The following is a 21,392-nucleotide window of genomic DNA, read 5'->3' as shown; positions in this document are numbered from 1 at the left end:
TGAGTTTTTTTTGTTCTAATAAAACCCCATGTCATTCCAGGCATGTGTGTCAATTTTTACCCCTCCATCTACATTATTCCGTGGTTTATTAAGTTTTCAAATTTATACTGACTTTTTGATCACCCGGTATTTTTCCAAGCAAAAGCAACTCGCATACCTATAACTACTGTCTCTGGCTGATGTGGCCAGACTGGCAGTGACTGTGTGTGTGTGTGTGTGTGTGTGTGTGTGTGTGTGTGTGTTGTCCAATTCACAAAAAGGCCTTTAGGCGGAAAGCTTACTTTTTATCAGTATTTTTGTTGTGCCTGTCTGCAACTCAACATCTCCACTGTATGATAAATGGCAGCAATCTATCTTTTTCATAATATTAACCTCTGACATTTCTGAAACATCTTGAGATGTCTGGATAAGGAAGTTGAAATGGGAAATATTACTAGTAACCTGGATGGAACAGGAAGAGAAGCCCATACAGATACTTTACATAAAGTCGCACAATCAACTCAGTTTTCTGATCCTAAATACTACACTCCTGTGTGGGTTTGAAACAGTCAAGTCAGATCAATGTCCAGCTTAACGACACAATAAAAATGGTCACCAGGAGACAAAAATCAACACCAGTTTCCTGGCTTCTTCTTTCTGCTTTACCACCATCAGATCTCAGACAACAGGCAGTGGACCAACGATGGAGTACAACAGGCTGTTCCACCTCGTGTGGCTGCCCAAGTGCAGCAAGGCGGGCATAAGTGAACTAGGGCAGGCAAACGGCTGAAATGTGCGCAGTCTTGCAGCTGGGCCGTAGCATATGTAATTGTGCTACACTTAATGCACAGATGCTGACAGGGGTGTCCAAGCAGGTCAAACATATGCAGAAAGCATGCACTTGGGCCACGTGGTAGGTAGCCACACACTATTTGCAACTCCCAAGAATGAGCAAATTCGCTCACAGGAACACATTCCCTATGAGGTAGCATTTGAACAGCCTGGAGCAATGTATACAATATACCAAAGAAAGTCTTAAATTAACGAAGTTTGTCACCTTACAGATACCAGCCTTAAATTTACAAAGCTTAGTTGCCAGTCTTCAGCAACCTGCTCCTTGTCATTTAGAAGAAAGCCAGTGATCTGACACCATATTGTTTGCTGGACAATGTCTGGTGAATCAGACTGACTAGCATAAAAAATCTAGAGCAGCCTCAACAGCATCAGAACAGAACATGCATGGGCCTGAATGTGGGCAAACAGTACACCACAATATTTGTGACTCTGCAATAAAATAATTTGAAGGATACTGGAAGACTTCATGAAAGCCTCTCCCAAGGCTATTGCTTGGTTACACTCCCTGAACACGGATGGTCTAATAAATGTCCATTGCTACTATAGTTTTCTAATTATTTGTTAATATTTTCATGTGTTTGTTCTGTATCCGATTTTCTGTTTTACACAATTTACATTTTCCCTAGTTTTACCTTATGGGCGATTTCATCTCAAATCATACAGGTCAAGAGTGAATGTGTCACATCACTATTTCAAAGTTTGCTGAAAAAAATATATGTTGAAGTTCCATATGATACTTCTCCAAAACTGCAATATTTTGATTTCCTGATTTGTTAAAATGCTACAGACCTCTCTAAATGAGAGTATTTGTGAAAATGCCTTAACAAAAGGGAAAATTGTAATAAAGAAACCAAAACTGATAGAGAGATGAATTTATTTTCAATAAACACTTTGTTCCCCGATATGAGACATGATTAATATGTACACATTTCTGAGCTAGCGTGCGCTCTCTCTCTCTCTCTCTCTCTCTCTCTCTCTCTCTCTCTCTCTGTTTTTTCAAAAATAAACTCTTTTGTGAATTTCAAAATTATGTTTTCAAAATATGAATAGTCACAGGATGTCAAATGTCTTCAAAAATGATAAAGTGGCAAGACTGCTAACTGTCAGCTATGACATTACTGCATGAAATTCAAACTGCCAAAATATTTGCACATAAAGATGAAAGAATCTGAATTTTTTTGATTATTTAGAAATTATTTTCTCCAAAACCTCATCCTAAATATTCCAAAAATTTCATGGTACTTTAGTTGGCCATTTTACTTACAGAACATACAATCAGAGTGGGCAATACTTGCCTATACAAAATGTCAGAAATTTTTTAGGTAGACTTAGCTCTACTTTCAAGGTCAAAAAAAAATCATGGACACTTAAATACTTAATTTGATCGCTGATTTTAGGTAAATGTCATGCAAAATGGGCCTTTCTGAATCAAAATAATTACTTTACAATATTATATGTGAGTTTAAACACAATTCATAATTTTGTTCAAAAGCATCTTTTAACAAAAATAGGATACAGAATATTTATACTAATTTTTCTTTTCATGATATTATTCACAAATTATTATTGTCTTCCGTCATGATTTTAATTCCTCATGACTTCCCACAATTTAAAATTGCCTACAATGCAACAACCAACACTGCACTGTTGAAAAGATCTCACTTTTTTTCCTCATCTGCTTCTCATTGAAGTTGTGTAGTCAAGCTGAATTTACACACAGACAAGGATGATCCAACAACAGCAGCACTTGGGAGATGGGAACTGCACACTGATCTGTTGACAATGGCCACTTTAAAGAATTAGCAGGACCATGAGGTGTCATAAGGGAGACGGTTATACCTTGCAGCTCATTAAGAGAGACTTATATCATCTTTCCCACCCACCACAGATTGACATACACACAAGAAATGAAGTGGCTCAATACAAATTCTTCTAATGTATACTGTGGTCTCTGCATCTCACACACAGTAACCGGCTGCATTTCATGGAGAACCATTTTTGCAATGTATGTGCCACTCCGCGATACAACCCAGTATTAGAATTCCTGTACTACAGTGTTGACCAAGCTCAAAGCTGAAAGCGGTTTTTAAAATGAGATGCTGCACCATCAGTCACATACACATGTTTAGGAAATGCATGGCCTCCAGATTCTATGTCATCAATTACCATGCTGACAGTGTAGCATGCACACGCACTGACATGAATGAGATCAACACTGACAATAGCAAAATAGCGTGATCTTCCAAGGAAGTGAGCAACAACTGTGAATATTGAACTGGTGATGTGTGCCAGTGGTAACTTTGAATTTCATTCTGCAAAGCAACTAACCAGTTCTCAGCAGAGTTGAAATGAACTAATGTGTAAGTGTTTTGGGATGTGGCTGATTTTACTTCTGCTATGGCCTGTCTGTGAATCCTACAGATATGATTGTGAGCTATTCCTTTCATGACCCAATGCCTCCCTAACCTCTGTAACAAACTTCTCCAACTCCAATGTGTTCTTCACTAACTCTTCTCCCTCCCACAATGCATAGGTTACATCATTATCGATATCCTGAGGGTGTAATGCTTTGACATCACTTCAGCACCACGACACATTGCACACTCCCACAACCAACATTTATCTTGCTGCTCATGACATATACACAAAAGCATCATGTCCATCTCTGCTTACTCCTTTCCTGTGACACTGCTTACGGCAAAACAAACAAGTTTTAAATTAGTGCAGGAAATACATGAGCATATATCCTTTATTGACTGGCATTTTATCCATTTTGGTTGTAAGGGTAGAATTTTGTGAACAATTTTTAAATTCGGGTTCTCCGTTTTCAGTAGGAGGTGTGTGTGTCTTATTGGCGTTTTATCTTTTTACATTTTTAGCGTTTTCACCATTTTCACTAACAGACATAACACCAGCCAGGTTAGGACTTTTCCTGCTGCAATCTTTGTCATCACTTAGGTAATATTCCAGAGCAACAGTAAGTGTATCATCTTGCAATGGACACCCACAGTAAGAATCTGGGCATGCCCAAATACCTTTCTCATTCTTTATTTTACAAGTTTTTGAAACAACAATGCGAGGAAGCGGGTATGTACTTCTGTATCTGCTGCTTACAGTAACTACATGGTATCAATGTCAGTAACTGTACCTTCTCAGTATAGGTGGCTGTTGAGAGAGCAGTATTTAGGTTTTGAAACCACATAACATTTCCTGCATACATCATTATCCACAGGTTCTGCGCCAAGTACATCTGCATTTACACTTCAAAAAGTTTTGAAGATGTTGCTTGTGTAAAACTTGTTCCCAAATTCTGTTTACTTCTTTGTGTGCTTCTTACCATTCCTGGACGTTTAAGGGGGACACAGTAGGGGCTACAGCAAAAGTAACATTCACTCCATCAACAACTTCACACTCAAGAATATAAACATCTACACTGTCTTCTTCAGTCACATTCGTGTGATGGTGAATGTTCAGGTGGGTTGTCACTGAATTTCTTCTTGTAGTGAGTGTAGCAATTTCTGCACAATGGATGTGGTGCTAATACTGTTACTTGAGGACCAAGATATTTCTGCAATACATCTGACAGATGTCAAACAACTGTGAAGGGTTTTTCCACTTTTCTTAAAAACCACCTGCTTGAGTCTTTTTTCATAGTGTACATACCTCACTCTTTCACTACAGTATTTCCTCACTCACATCATATCTAACAAAAAGTTCAAGCCAAACACAAATCTTGATGCAGAATGGTTTATGTGCAAGTTCTCATTCCTTTGTTATAAACAGAAGAGTGCTGGAAACAGTGTTGGCAACATGCATATTTTACACTGGAAATTCAGTGATGTGAAATATGTAGAATGTTGAAGAAATTTTAATACAGAAAAATACTCCCCACTGTGTTTGCACTGGCTGCTAATATATTAACCAAACAATATTTTGTTTAATTCTCGAAAGTTTTCAGTTGGGTGTTTTCGAGTAAACAATTCATAGTATTTTACATTTTTAGTAATAAATATTTACATAATGCAGACAGCTGGGACACAGAATATACTTTTTATAATCACATCAGTAGTATTTGGTAATATGAGGAAAAAAAGATAACGTTCTGTGATTTTCCAAATTACAAAAAAGTGGAAAAATTTAAGTTAATTTTGTATTTTCGTCTTAAATTACTAACTTAAAGAAAGCTCGTAAGCATGAGGGTGCCAACAAAATTTCAACACCCTAGGAGGGAGCTTTAACACAAAATATCTGCCAGGTCTCCAGTACTTTTGGTGTTTTTGTTTTCTACTGTTCTAAAAGTTATTTACAAAATATACCTTTTTCAAAGGGTCTTATCATTTATAAAAATTAATATAAAACAAAAATACTTTTATTTCTTAACACTTATGATACAGAGGTCTAATATATATTTTTCCCAGAGAAATTCATGACCACTAGTTAACATGACCTGTATGATGTGAGATGAAATAACCCTCATGCTAAATGAAATGAGAGTTTCTTAATTTTATACAATTACTTTATAATTTATTTTGATTACAATAAAATTTAATTTGTTATTTTTTGAGTAATATCATTTCAGATGCCAGTTCACACTACATTGCAAAATCAGAATTCTAAAACAAAACTAGTTGTTTTGCCAACTCACATGATCCTTCCTCAGGGCATCTGAAACCGGTTTCCCAAAATTGGTTCCTCTAAACACTGTCAAACGGATGGGAATCTGTGTCCCTTAACGAGTCTTGAGCAAAATAGGCAGATTCTCAAGAATCTTAAGTTATAATTATTTAGTAAATACAGTCATGGTCACATAAAACTTGTTACTTTAATTTGTGGATGACTGGTTTCAATCTACTACAGAGTTCATCATCAGATCTATATTCCTTGGTGGCAGTAGGAATCCCCAACGTGGAGAAAGCCTGAAGCAGTGTTCCAAAAAATATCTTAAATCTCAAAGCAATTCAACAAGGATTGAATTGTGATGTCTCCCCTTGATCAGATATGCAAATCAATGTGCTGTTATTGCAGAAACGACTTTCTATGAGTGCCAGTAGTGGATTACGCCACATATCAACTAGCTGTCACTGTCTCTGCCTCTGCCTCTTCAAGAGGTTGTCATGCACACAAAACAGTCACCAGCAGGATCTGTGGTTGGTATGGGTGTAGTGGGTAGTTGCACCGACTCTGCACGTACGCGTGTGTGTGTGTGTGTGTGTGTGTGTGTGTGTGTGTGTGTGTTTTGCCGTCTAATTCTGATGAATTGTCCTCCTTTTAGGAGATCTGCCTTCCCAGATAACAGCCTGTCTGCTCCACCAATACACTGGACAGCAGCAATATCTCCTTTGGGTGACATGCTCTCCCACAAGGTAGTGCAGCCATTCCAAAGTGAGGCAGCAGCATCATGAACAACATGTGGCGACGTTATTGGTCCAAGAAACTGGTGTAGTTGCAGTCCTAAATAAGAGGATAGCTTACTCAAGCAATGTAATTGCTGCCCAATCATAGCGAGGTATAGCAATCAGTAGGACAGCAGTTATGCCACTGTTCTCTCAGTACACTACCACATTCATTTATAAAAATATATTACAATTATTTTTTGTCAGGCAGTTTTTTTGTTTAACCCCCATTAGCTGACTTTCCGGTGTGATTATAGCATACAAATAGCAGCAAACATGCATCTTTCTTTCAATACTCAAGTTGTAAAGCCAAGTGAAACACACCCAGATACATAGTAATATAATAAGAAACTAAGTGAGTGTCTATAATAGGCAAAAGCACAGAACAGTGCTGTAACTAGTAAAAAGTCACAATGTGGAAATTTGTTTTAAATATTGACATATTTTTGGTAACAAGCAACAATAAAACGAAGACGACAGTTAGGCTGCAGAAAATGGGAGAGACCTCTGTTCCATCCTTTAAAGCAGTAAACAGTGTGTTTTGGACCTAATGGTCATGAGCTTTTTTCTTGCGGCAGTTGACAGTGAAAGTCGTAAATGTACTACAAAATCAAGTTCCTTTTGCATTTCAAATAATGGTGTAAATATTATTCTTATACACACAAAATTATGAACTCGCCTATAATTCCAAGCGTTTAATGTTGCAAATTTACACTCCAAAGCATGTAATTTAAATTTCCATAGTTTACAAAAATCATTTCAGGCATTTTAATAAACAGTTTGTTCTCTTCTATATACATGACGTTGAACTTTCGAAATATATTATGTATCTAAAATACAAATGAGAAAAGGCATAGTAAGACAGAACATCCGCAGCATTCGTACTATTTTTATGTATTTATTTACATTTGTGTGCACAACAAATATATATTTTGGTTTTTAGATTCAGTTACAGAGAACTTATCACTGCCTTCAGTTTTTAAAAACTGGATGCAGCATAATCCACGAGTTCAGTGCAAGAAAGACAAAAATGGGAATCTGTCAACCCTGTACTGAAGTATGTGAGCTAACGTTAATAGTCACTTTCGACACACAGCCCATAGAATTGAAAGAAGCTCGAGCTGGCGATGGATTTTCGAACTGGAACCATGGACAAAAGGGGATAAGGTCTCACCTGACGAATACCTTTCATTTTAATTGTATCTAGTATTAAAAAACATGTAAACTCTGAATGTCATTCAATCAACATCATTTTAGTTTAAACGAATGACAGCAAACCGTAACATGGTATAGAAACTATTCAGCACATTAAAAGGCAGTGGTAAGACATGTTTTCCTGACAATGATGAAAATTCCAACTTTATGCCACTTAAAGCCTTGCGCAGAAGATGTGGCACCATCAAATATTGTTACAAAAAGATGTTTATAAATGGCTTCACCACGTTAATCAAAATGAAATTCTAGTGCTGACAGCAACTACACTCATTAAAGAATTATGGACAACATGAAAACTTGATGAAAATTGTGACATGTCCCAAACTGAACACATCTGTCTGCCATCGACGGAAAATGCAAAGGCTAGTGGATGGGGCATCAAATGTTATGTGATGAAGTTTAAGGTCTGCAGTCACAAATATGCAAAGAAGAGTCTCTAGCATTGTTTCTACATTGTATTACAATCTTAATCTCGATGTGCAGGATGGAACTGAAAAAGCTGTCAGCAAGATAATTTGTTGGAATGAAAGATTTATTAAACATTATGAGGGACTAGCATATATAACGTTTAAAATTTTTATTAACCTATGGTGGATGTTTTATATTTATACATATTTCAATTTTGCAGATGACTAGTATGAATAAAATCTCTAAAGGCTATCAGGGCATATTATAAACAACTGACGCAAATTTGGATGATGATTCTGTTGGCAAGAGAACTGGCAGTTTGGTATCGAGCTAAGCATTAAAATATTTGCAAAGGCTCAAGCACTATTTTAATTTAATAATACTTACAGCACTTCTTCATCGAGCAGAAATTCTAAACGTAGAATTACAGAAGTCTAATTGAAAAATATAGAAAAACAGAACCAGTTATTATTTGAGAGTGCTTCTTGTAATTTCAAAGGTGAAGAAATTTGGTATAAATGTGTTCAAACTGCTGCTGACCTTGATCTTGACAAACCTAAACTTTCATGTCAGCATGAAAAATTCAAAACGTCTCAGTCAAGGGTGTAAGAAAAATGTCAAATACAAAACACCTCAATACCTTTCCAGGAAATCACACGAGTTTTTGAAAATTTTCGACTAATTGATTGCATCACTCGCAGAGCTGATTGAGCGAGTCAATGAATTTCTTTAAATAATCTGAACAATTTACTCTATGACATTATACAGATCCTGATGAAATTGTAAAATTTTTATAAAGATCAGTTCAGCAGAAAGAGACTGATAAGCAACAGAAACATATTCTTACAACTTCTGAGAGAGCAAATGAGCAGGCAAAACACATGGGGGCAGTTGTGGAGTTTTTTTTAAAACTGTGAATGGACAAGAGAACTAATATTTCAGAATTTTTGCACTTTGCTTCCCCCAAATCTTGGACAATATTGATCTAAGGTGTGAAGTTTCTCCTTTTTTCTCTTCAGTTCGAAATTTATTTAGGATCAACAGTATTGCAAAATTGACTATCATATCACTATTTTGCCTGTTTACAATGACATTACCAACAAACTATATTTAGATGATTATTAAATACATTTAATTTGCGACCCACAAAGTGCAGCACAATTTTTCCATTGTGCAAGTGAATTTTTGTACTGAAGAACATTTAATTAAATCAATAATATTTTAAGAATCATTCTGACATTTATTCATCACTGAAAAATCTCCACTGTATGAATTATTATTCTATTTAGAATTTCTAGGAGAGATAGGAACCCTTTTTTAGACATTTACCCACTAAGGCGAAGTATGAAGTGCCACACAAGTAAGCACACGTCACGCAAAAATGACTGCCAACTTCGGCAGTTCAGACCCCAGCTGTTTAAGCTTGTTAGAACCATGTGCATTTTCTTAAAAAAATTGCACTTATGTTAGTTTGATGCACAGTTTACTCCACTGACATATGTTTATAATGAATTTTCATTTCACACTTGCAGAATTTCAGAGATAGTGACATACAAAGATCATATTGTTCTATGCTTTCACGTAATGTGCAAATATTGTTTGTCCTAAGAATCCTACCATTTATTATTTATTCCATGGATGTGGGATGATATTCATTGTCAAAATACAGAGTGGATTATGCTGTGGGCTAACAAAAATAGTGCACACAATCCTAAAATTCTAACAAGTCTCAATGGCATGGAAACAGAGTCAATATCAATACACACTCCAAAACACTGTATAGTGACACTAAAAAATGTAAATACCTACAAGAAACAGATGTAAGCCATCTTAACTGAAAATAGCAAACTGGCATAATAAGACTGGTTGTTTAGGCAAATAACGAGTTAATAAAATCCTTGTGCAGCAGAAAATGTGAAAATATTTAATGTCAATAATGTATGGAATTCTTGATTAAAACAAATATTTTAATCTATAAAATATATTATTAGTTCATCAATAATCATTATGTATTTAACTTTACACCTATCTCATAAGGAGCTGCAGCCCATACATATACAGTAAATCCCACCACAAAGCCTGAAGACGAGTCAGTGCTTGTCTGGAGGTGAATAATAAATTGCACCGGAACTGAATGTAATTTCATTGAAAAAACAATGGGCACATGACACATTTATATACTAATAGCACACACGAGGACTGGAAACAGAGGTACATGAAGTACCCTCTGCCACACACTGTATGCTTGCTCATGGAGTACAGGCATAAATGAAAAGCCGTTATGTTCCAACAGGAGATAGTTACTAAGAATACAGGTACTGCCACAAATACTATTATGTGGTTTCTGTACAACATTCTGATATTACCTGTGACTATCACTACCTGTAATGCAGCTGCAACTGGTGGGTTGCAGTACTACAGGTCCACCACATAACTTCACACGAGGAACAGCTTGACAATGAATATGTTGGCCAACAGATATAAGCCAATATGTTTACAAGATGGCCTACGTTGGAATCCACTGGAATTTGTGGCACCAGAATCACCACCTGTGGGGCTTGCAGCAGGTGCTACTTTACCTAACATAAGGCAGGTGTAAATCTGGCAGGCCTGTTCTTATGTAACCACCCTTCACCAGAGAAGGCATTTCCAGCCGCAGCACCAGTTCCAGATGATAGACACTGAAGCACCAATTACAAGCCACCGAGCAGTCACCAAGGATGACATCACTCTCCAACAACCACAGTATCGTTTAGACTTGGCCATTCAGGGACATATACCACTGGTTGAACTTGGAATCTGCACGAACAGATTGCCATTAGTCAGTGACTAACACCCTGCAGGACTTTGAAATTCTTCATCTCCACCTGTAGGCTTTTCTTCACCAGTGACTAGCAATTTTGTGGAATTTATTCAAAAACTATTTATTGTATATCATCCAGACTTGCTTGGACTTGGGTCTGCAGAGGGCAATTAATTATTAATTGTGCAGTGTCTGACTAAAGTGGTTACTGTACTGTACTACCTGGGAATCATTATTTGCATGTTTGTGGTTCCACTTTGGTCATCTTGCACTCTGAAACAGCTGATGATATTCTAGTATTCCAGTTTATATATTCTGACAATTTACTGATCATCACTGTATCCTGCCCATTCAATAAGAGTCAAATTGTTATTTTAAAGACTCTCCGAGCACTGTCAAACATGCTTACATTCTCAACTATCTTAACATGTGTTCTCATTTCCCATATCTAAAGACATAATTTGATTGTCTCACGACAATTTTGTTGACAGTGCAGACATCACTGGACTGATCATAGAAAAGAAGTGAGGGAGTCAGCTTGCAATGTGCAGTAGTCACAGAAACACGCAATTTGGAGCACTCACCTTGCGTTTCTGTCCACGAGGCAGCTCCATCCTGGTGTATAACTCCAGTGATTCTACACCAGGCCAAACTTCAGGAGTGATGGAACCGCACAGCTGTGAGATAAGCGTCAGCTGTTGCTGCTCAGTGTTGCCTTGCATAATAGGGCTTCGTGTCCACATCTCAGCCATAATGCAACCAGCACCCCAGAGGTCAACAGGAGGACCATAGTTGCGGTCACCAAGCAGAAGCTCTGGTGGACGGTACCACAACGTCACTACTCTATTTGTGTACCTGTCCAATGAAAATCAAATCCTGTTAAATCGGAGAGGGAGAGGGGGAGAGAGAGGGAGAGAGGGGGGGGGGGGAGAGGGAGAGAGAGAGAGAGAGAGAGAGAGAGAGAGAGAGAGAGAGAGAGAGAGAGAGAAGGAACAGTAGGTGATTTAGATATACTTTTGTAATTTGTAAATCACTATACATCATTCGGCTAGAGGTACACAGTGTTCCAACTGAATTTTATTCTCTTCCATTTCATTCAAGGATGGTACAAGTGAAATATTATTTCTGGCACATTTCACTGTATGCCAGAGTCTCTCTACTTTGTGTGAATCAAAGGTACGCCCATGGTCTAGGAGTAGCACCCTTGACTAGTAACAAAAACATCCTGGGTTCAAACAAAACCACTGCTTAAATTTTGAATAAAAATCATCAACAAAGGCGGCTGAAGACTTACGGCATAAGAAGTCACGCTCATGGGACTTGTCGACAATGTACAATTGTTCAAATAGTTCAAAATTATCAATAAATCTGGAGAAAGCTATATGGAAAAATGGGCGACAATACATACAAGAAGCAGTAGGGAACACAAAGACAGAACACCAAGAACAAAGTAGTCCAATTAAAAATAGTGTAAGATGCAGTCTTTTGCCCCTACTGTTCGTTCTATACACCGAATAAGCAGTGCCGAAAATAAAAGAATATTTCAAGAGTAAATTAAAATACAGGATGAAGGAATATCAACGGTACCACTTTGTTATGACACTGGTACCATCAGTGAAGGTGAAGAAGAATTACAGGACCTGTTGAATGGGAACAGTCTTAACAAGTGCAGAATACAAATTGAGAATAAACCTGAAAAAGACATTCCAGCCAAGCTGCAAATAGTTTAATTAGTAGTGCTTACTCTTATGAGCTTGTTTCAGCCATAATGCCATTTTCAACTACACCTGTAGATGTAAAATCATTCAAATACTTCAAAATCATCAACAAAATAGGGGTAAGCTATACAGAAGGGTGGGTGACACACAATATCTAAAAGAAGCAGTTGGGAACAATAACATCTACATGGGTACTATGCAAATCACATTTAAGTGCCTGGCAGAGGGTTCATTGAACCACCTTGACAATTCTCTATTATTCCAATCTCGTATAGCGCGCAGAAAGAACGAACATCTATATATTTCCGTATGAGCTCTGATTTCCCTTATTTTTCATGGTGATCGTTTCTCCTTATGTACGCCGGTGTCAACAAAATATTTTCACATTCAGAGGAGAAAGTTGGTGATTGGAATCTCTTGAGAAGATTCTGTCGCAATGATAAACACCTTTCTTTTAATGATGTCCAGCCCAAATCCTATCTCATTTCAGTGACACCCTCTACCATATTTCACGATAATACAAAACGTGCTGCCCTTCTTTGAACTTTTTCGATGTGTTTTATCTGGTAAGGATCCCACACCACGCAGCAGTATTCTAAAAGAGGGTGGACAAGCGTAGTGTAGGCAGTCTCATTAGTAGATCGATTACGTTTTCTATGTCTCCTGCCAATAAAACAGTCTTGTTAGCCTTCCCCACAACATTTTTTGTGTGTTCCTTCCAATTTAAGTTGTTCGTAATTGTAATTCCTAGGTATGTAATTGAATTTATGGCCTTTATATTTGACTGATTTATCATGTAACCGAAGTTTAACGGATTCCTTTTAGCACTCATGTGGATGACTTCACACTTTCCGTTATTTAGGGTCAACTGCCAATTTTTGCACCATCCAGATATCTTTTCTAAATCTTTTTGGAATTTGTTTTGATATTCTGATGATTTTATTAGTCGGCAGACGACAGTATCATCTGCAAACAACCTAAGACGGCTGCTCAGATTGTCCCTCAAATCGTTTACTTAGATAAGTAACAGCAAAGGGCCTATAATGCTTGATGACTTTCCATCAATAACACGGAAACACTAAGAACAAAGTGCTTGGACAATATGTATATATATAGACAGCTAAACTGACAGTTTATTCTCACTGATGCTTTATCTTTACAAAGTAACCTTCGCTAGTCAGAGATGTTAGTTGTGTTTCACTGCTATTATAATTTTGTTATGAATCTATCTGTAGTTAACTTTTGTTTTCATTTACGGTGTATTTTTATCCACCCCGATTTCCAAATGGAAACAAAATTTTCTAGATGATTTTTCTTGTGCATATATATTTCTAACTCTGCCAGAATGTTCATAGTGTGTCTTTTTGTTTTGTGTAGAAATTTTAATAAGATTTTGGGTTTTTAGGTGTAGGTGAAAGCTGAACTGATTGCTGCCATAATTTCTTGCACGTACTTTAATGCTGAAGGTTCATTCCATTTGACCGATACAAAATTTAGCGCATTTGTTGCACACAATTTTGTGTATGTCTGGGTAGGTAAAAATCATTAATTTTGGCTTTTCCAGATCAAATTTTTGTCTTTGGATTGACATTATTTGGAATGCTAGTTTTATGTTTCTTTTGTTTAAGATTTGGACAATTTTAGTCAATATTTGTCCTGCATATATTGTCTGTACATAAGTTGCTTTTTGTTCTGTTTGGTTTTCTTTTGTTAATTTTTATGTCCTTATGTATGTTTTGTTTTTAGGTTTCATGTGTTTTCCACACAGTTCGTGCACTATATCTGGGTTGAAATTATTTTGTTGAGCTATATTGGAGTACTGTAAGCTCATATTCAAGTGGTAAACTGATTATTCAATTGATCATCAAGTTAAAGTAGGCGTATTTTTGAGGATTTTAGGTGACAAGGACTTCCATCAATTATGTTGCCTGTAGGTTCCAAACAACTGATAATTGTTAATTATGTTGATTTTTAGATTGAGAAAGCTTATAATAATTATATTATAGATAACATTACAACAGCAATGAAATGCTGTAAACATAAAGCATCAACAAGAATAAATTGTCAACCTAGCCTTCAAAAGCACATCACAGAAAATTTCTACAAAAATGAAAATTACACTACTTATAAAAATCTAGCAATAAATAGACAGCCGACAGTTTACTCACTGATGCAATATGGCCACTTATTCCAACTAACCCATAAGTAGACTCACTAACTTTAACATCTACAAGTTCACTTGACAAAGATGCTATAGCTGAAACAAACCTGTAGTAAGGAGTAAGCACTACTAATTGAGCTATTTGTAGCTTTCCTGGAATAGTTCATCATAAAATGTCAGATTATTATGTATTCCATGCTGGAGGCCAGGCCGAAAAGAGTTAAGCAATTCTGCTGCCTTGGAATCAAAATAACTCCTGATGCGCAAAGCAAGAAGGATATGATCGACATTATTTCCTGCCTGCCTGACAACGTAAAATGTGCAACCCAGCAGTTTAGTGGACAAACAGCAGCCTGAGGATGTTTAAAGAATGAAAGCAGTCTTAAAAAATATTTAAAAAATAAAAAATATATTTGTAATTATACAGCTGAGATGGTTTTCATTAATCATTAATATTAATTTTTATGGTTTTAGGCGCCTTTTCAGTAGTTGCAGGGGCAACAGTCTGGATGATTGACTGACCTGGCCTTGTAACACTAACCAAAACGGCCTTGCTGTGCTGGTACTGCAAACGGCTGAAAGCAAGGGGAAACTACAGCCGTAATTTTTCCCGAGGGCATTCAGCTTTACTGTATGGTTAAATGATGATGGCATCCTCTTGGGTAAAATATTCTGGAGGTAAAATAGTCCCCCATTCAGATCTCCGGGCGGGGACTACTCAAGAGGACGTCATTATCAGGAGAAAGAAAATTGGCGTTCTACGGATCTGATCGTGAAATGTCAGATCCCTTAATCGGGCAGGTAGGTTAGAAAATTTAAAAAGATAAATGGATAGGTTAAAGTTAGATATAGTGGGAATTAGTGAAGTTCGGTGGCAGGAGGAACAAGACTTCTGGTCAGGTGACTTACAGGGTTATAAATACAAAATCAAATAGGGGTAATGCAGGAGTAGGTTTAATACTGAATAAAAAAATAGGAGTGCGGGTAAGCTACTACCAACAGCATAGTGAACACATTTTGTGGCCAAGATAGATACGAAGACCACGCCTGCCACAGTAGTACAAGTTTATACGCCAACTACCTCCACAGATGATGAAGAGATTGATGAAATGACTGACGAGATAAAGAAATTATTCAGATAGTGCAGGGAGACGAAAACTTAATTGTCATGGGTGACGAACTCTATAGTAGGAAAAGGAAGAGAAGGAAATGTAGTAGGTGAATATGGACTGGGGGTAAGAAATGAAAGAGGAAGCCACCTGGTAGAATTTTGCACAGAGCATAACTTAATCATAACTAACACTTGGTTCAAGAATCATGAAAGAAGGTTGTATACACGGAAGAAGCCTGGAGATACTAAAAGGTATCAGACAGATTATATAATGGTAAGACAGAGATTTAGGAACCAGGTTTTAAATTGTAAGACATTTCCAGGGGCAGATGTGGATTCTGACCACAATCTATTGCTTATGAACTGCAAAAAGGTGGGAATTTAAAGAGATGGGACCTAGTAGAAATCCTTGGGTAACAAAAGAAATATTGAATTTAATTGATGAAAGAAGAAAATATAAAAATGCAGTAAATGAAGCAGGCAAAAAGGAATACAAAAGTCTCAAAAATGAGATCGACAGGAACTGCAAAATGGCTAAGCAGGGATGGCTAGAGCACAAATTTAAGGATGTAGAGGCGCATATCACTAGGGGTAAGATAGATACTGCCTACAGGAAAATTAAAGAGACCTTTGGAAGAAAAGAGAACCACTTGTATGAATATCAAGAGCTCAGATGGAAACCCAGTTCTAAGCAAAGAAGGGAAGGCAGAAAGGTGGAAGGAGTATATAGAGGGTTTATACAAGGGCGATGTACTTGAGGACAATATTATCGAAATGGAAGGGGATGTAGATGAAGATGAAATGGGAGAGATGATACTGGGTGAAGAGTTTGACAGAGCACTGAAAGACCTGAGTAGAAACAAGACCCCGGGAGTAGACAACATTCAATTATAACTGCTGACAGCTTTGGGAGAGCCAGTCCTGACAAAACTCTACCACCCGGTGAGCAAGATGTACGAGACAGGCGAAATACCATCAGAGTTCAAGAAGAATATAATAATTCCAATCCCAAAGAAAGCAGGTGTTGACAGATGTGAAAATCACCTAACTATCAGTTTAATAAGTCACGGCTGACAAATACTAACGCAAGTTCTTTACAGACGAATGGAAAAACTGGTAGAAACCAACCTCGGGGAAGATCAGTTTGGATTCCGTAGAATTATTGGAACACGTGAGGCAATACTGACCCTACGACTTATCTTAGAAGATAACTTAAGGAAAGGGAAACATACGTTTCTAGCATTTGTAGACTTAGAGAAAGCTTTTGACAATGATGACTGGAATACTCCCTTTCAAATTCTCAAGGTGGCAGGGGTAAAATACAGGGAGCGAAAGGCTATTTACAATTTGTACAGAAACCAGATGGTAGTTATAAGAGTCGAGGGGCACGAAAGGGAAGCAGTGGTTGGGAAGGGAGTAAGACAGGGTTGTAGCCTCTCCCCGATGTTATTCAATCTGTATATCGATCAAGCACGAAAGGAAACAAAAGAAAAATTAGGAGCAGGTATTAAAATCCATGGAGAAGAAATAAAAACTTTGAGGTTCGCCGATGACATTGCAATACCGTCAGAGATGGCAAAGGACCTGGAAGAGCAGCTGAACGGAATGGACAGTGTCTTGAAAGGAGGATATAAGATGAACATCAACAAAATCAAAATGAGGATAATGGAGTGTAGTCGAGTTAACTTGGGTGATGCTAAGGGAATTAGATTAGGAAATGAGACACTTAAAGTAGTACAGGAGTTTTGCTATTTGGGGAGCAAAATAACAAATGATGGTCAAAGTAGAGAGGACATAAAAAGTAGACTGGCAATGGCAAGGAAAGTGTTTCTGAAGAAGAGAAATTTGTTAACACCGAGTATAGATTTAAGTGTCAGGAAGTCGTTTCTGAAAGTATTTGTATGGAGTGTAGCCATGTATGGAAGTGAAACATGGACGATAAATAGTTTGGACAGGAAGAGAATAGAAGCTTTCGAAATGTGGTGCAACAGAAGAATGCTGAAGATTAGATGGGTAGATCATGTAACTAATGAGGAGGTATTGAATAGGATTGGGGAGAAGAAAAGTTCATGGCACAACTTGACTAGAAGGGATCGGTTGGCAGGAAATGTTCTGAGGCATCAAGGGATCACCAATTTAGTATTGGAGGGCAGCATGGAGGGTAAAAATCGAAGAGGGAGACCAAGAGATGAATACACTAAGCAGATTCAGACGGATGTAGGCTGCAGTACGTACTGGGAGATGAAGAAGCTTGCACAGGATAGAGTGGCATGGAGAGCTGCAGCAAACCAGTTTCTGGACTGAAGACAACAACAACATGGTTTTAGGGCACAGAACTGCTACAGTCATTAGCGCCCGGTCTGTGACTTTTTGCTCCCGGGATTGAAATGACTCCTTACCCTCTCCCTTAAAACCCACATCCTTTCGTCTTTCCCTTTCCTTCCCTCTTTCCTTATGAAGCAACCTTGGGTTGCTAAAGCTTGAAATATGTTTGTATTTTTTATTTTGTCTAACTACCAGCGCTTTCTTGTTTGGTAAGTCAAAGCATCTTGGTTTTTTTTATATATATATATATATATATATATATATATATATATATATATATATATAAAAAAAACTACTATAGAAGGAGGGGGGGGGGGTTGTTTTCCCAAAAAGAGCTTCAAGTGACCGTCGCCCTCTCACTGACACTAATAAACTTGAGGACGTGATCGACTGGGTGTGTCATCAGCTAAAATGGAAGATATATCAGGCGACAGCTGTAGACGGGCACGTAGTGGAGTAAAATATGGGCACTCAAGTAAAAGGTGTCTCACCGTCCACAGTTGAGAGCAGTGGGGACAAAGTGGGGTAGGATCGCCACTTAAAAGATGTTAGTTGCTAAAACGACAGTGCCCTATTAGGAGTCTAGTTAAAATTAACTTCTCCCATCAACGAGTTCGGGAGGAAGAAGTCCAAGCCCAGGGAAGGGCTTTCACGTTCCGCAATTTATTATTGGGAAATGTAGACCAATGTGCGTGCCATAAAAGAGTAACACAATGACAAAGCATTCTGTCGATCGGCGAAGGGAACCATGCGAACAGCAGGCCGAAGAGAGACTGCGGCCTTGGCCGCTATATCGGCCGCCTCATTTCCACGGATACCAACGTGTCCTGGGATCCAGAAGAACGCCACAGAGATGCCGAGCAAGTGGAGGCAGTCCTGAAACCGGTGGACCAGAGGGTGGACAGGGTAAAGAGCTTGGAGACTGGGGAGAGAGCTGAGCAAATCTGAGCATATAATATACTGTAGCCACTGATGGCGACGGATGTATTTGATAGCCTGGATAACAGCATAAAGCCCCGCAGTAAAAACCGAACACTGATCGGGAAGCCGAAATCAATTAGGGGTGTCACCAACAATATAGGCACTCCCAACACCAAATGATGTTTTGAGCCGTCAGCGTAAATAAATGTGGCATCCTTCATTTGTGTGCATAGAGCAGCAAATGCCCGACAAACGAAAGAAGGGGTACCATCCTTGGGAAGCTGACAAAGGTCAAGGAGCAGGCAGGTCCGGGGCCGAAGCCAAGGCGGTGCTGTACCCCCAGTTGTCAAGAAAGTTTTAGGAAAGTGGAAGGAAAGAGAACATAGCAGTTGATGGACGCTGACTCCCGGTGGTAGTAGAGAGGAAAGGCGGCCTGCACACCCTAAATCCAAGGAGGCATCAAAAAAAGGTAATGGGTTGGATTAGCAAGCATGGAAGACAGATGGCTAGCATAACGACTCAGAAGGACAGCTCACCTATTGGACAGCGGAGGGTCAGCAGTCTCTGCATAAAGGCTCTCCACAGGGCTGGTGTAAAGAGCTCCAGACGCTAAACGCAATCCATGGTGGTGGACAGAGTCGAGATGCCAAAGAATAGACGGCCGAGCACAGGAGTAAACTATGCTTCCATAGCCCAATTTCGAGCGCACTAAGGTGCAATAGACACAGAAGGACCACTTGGTCCACTCCCCAGGAGGTACCATTGAGAACATGGAGGGTGTTGAGGGATCGCAGACAGCGAGCTGAAAGATAGTAAGCGTGGGAGGACCAGCACAGTTTTCTGTCAAACATAAGACCCAAGAATTTAATGATGTCTGCAAAGGGAAGGTTGACAGGGCCTAGATGTAGGCAAGGCGGAAGAAACTCCATACGACGCTAAAAATGGACACAAACGGTCTTACTGGGAGAAAAGCGGAAACCGGTTTCGATGCTCCAAGATTGGAGGCAATCGAGACATCCTTTAAGACAATGTTCAAGAAGTCTGGTCCATTGAGAGCTGTAGTAGATCGCAAAATCGTCCACAAAAAGGGAGCCCGAGATATCGGGAAGGAGAAAATCCATAATTGGATTTATGGCGATGGCAAACAGTACAACACTTAGCACGGAGCCCTGGGGTACCCCATTTTCTTGGGAGAAAGTACGGGAGGGAATAGTGTTCACCCGCACTTTAATGAGCGCTCTGCCATAAATTCACAAATAAAAAGGGGCAGCCGACCTCGGAAGTCCCAAGAGAACAGTGTGCGGAGAATGCCTGTCCTCCAACAGGCATCGTATGCTCTCTCCAGACCAAAAAATATTGCTACAGTTTGGCATTTCCTGAGACAATTGTTCATGATATAAGTGGAGAGAGCAACAAGATGGTCAACTGCAGAACGATGCTTTCCAAAACCGCATTGGGTAGGTGTTAAAAGACTTCGGGACTCCAGCCACCAGGCTAAACGGCAATTCACCATACGCTCCAAAACCTTACATACACTACTCGTGAGAGAAATGTGGCGATAGCTAGAGGGGATATGTTTGTCCTTTTCAGGTTTTGGAACATGAACGACGATAGCGTCCTGCCATCTTCTGGGAAAAGCACTGTCGGTCCAAATACGATTATAAAGGCGAAGAAGGATAACGCAGACTATGTTATGGTAAATGCAGCAACAATTGAATGTGGATACCATCAGGCGGAAGAGCGAGAAGAAGAGAGTATGTGTTGGAGTTCCCGCATGGAGAAAACAGTATTATAGCTCTCGCTATTTTGAGAGGACAAAGCAAGAGGTTGCACTTCTGCTGCACGTTTCTTAGGGAGAAAGGCTGGTGGGTAATTTGAATAGCTCAAAATCTCAGCAAATTGTTGACCCAACAAGTTAGAAATTGCCACGGGGTCCACTAAGGTATCATGCGCGACAGTGAACCCAGAGATCAAGGAGAAACTAGGCACGCCAGATAACCGTCGCATTAGACTCCAAACTTCTGAGAATGGAGTGAAGGTGTTGAAAGATCTAGTAAAGAAGTCCCAGCTCGCCTTCTTGCTATCGTGGATGATGCAACGGCATCGCGCACATAACTGCTTATAGCGGAGACAGTTGGCCAAAGTAGGATGGTGGCGGAAAACGCGAAGAGCATGTCGCCGCTCATGTATTGTGTCACAGCACGCCTCTTTCCACCAAGGAACTGGGGGGCGCCTGGGCAAATCGGAGGTGCAAGGTACTGAATGCTCCGCAGCTGTAGGAATAACTTCCATAACAGGAGTGACCTGATCGTCGACACTAGGAAAGTGACGATCATCGAATGTAGATAGAGACGTAAAAAGTGTCCAATCGGCTTGGGCAAACTTCCAGTGTCTCGGGCACATAGACGGCAGTTGTGGCTGCAATCTAAGGACACATGGAAAATGGTCATTCGAGTGTGTATCAGCAAGAGTGAACCATTCAAAGTGCCGAGATAGCTGAACA

General features: G+C 39.0%; 1 protein-coding gene across 1 annotated transcript in view; it reads right to left on the bottom strand.

Annotated features, from left to right (window-relative positions):
- The window catches only part of LOC124612479 (cyclin-dependent kinase 9), a 49,477-nt gene that overhangs the window by 12,563 nt on the left and 15,522 nt on the right, over positions 1-21,392 (bottom strand). The window contains exon 6 of the mRNA XM_047140712.1: positions 11,238-11,508. Within this exon, the coding sequence (XP_046996668.1) occupies positions 11,238-11,508 (271 nt within the window). The remainder of the gene's footprint in view (positions 1-11,237; positions 11,509-21,392) is intronic.

The sequence above is a fragment of the Schistocerca americana genome, chromosome 4 (assembly GCF_021461395.2).
Source record: "Schistocerca americana isolate TAMUIC-IGC-003095 chromosome 4, iqSchAmer2.1, whole genome shotgun sequence".
Lineage (NCBI taxonomy): Eukaryota > Metazoa > Arthropoda > Insecta > Orthoptera > Acrididae > Schistocerca > Schistocerca americana.
Note: the sequence above shows the minus strand (reverse complement) of the source record. Positions and strands in the feature narration are given on the sequence as shown.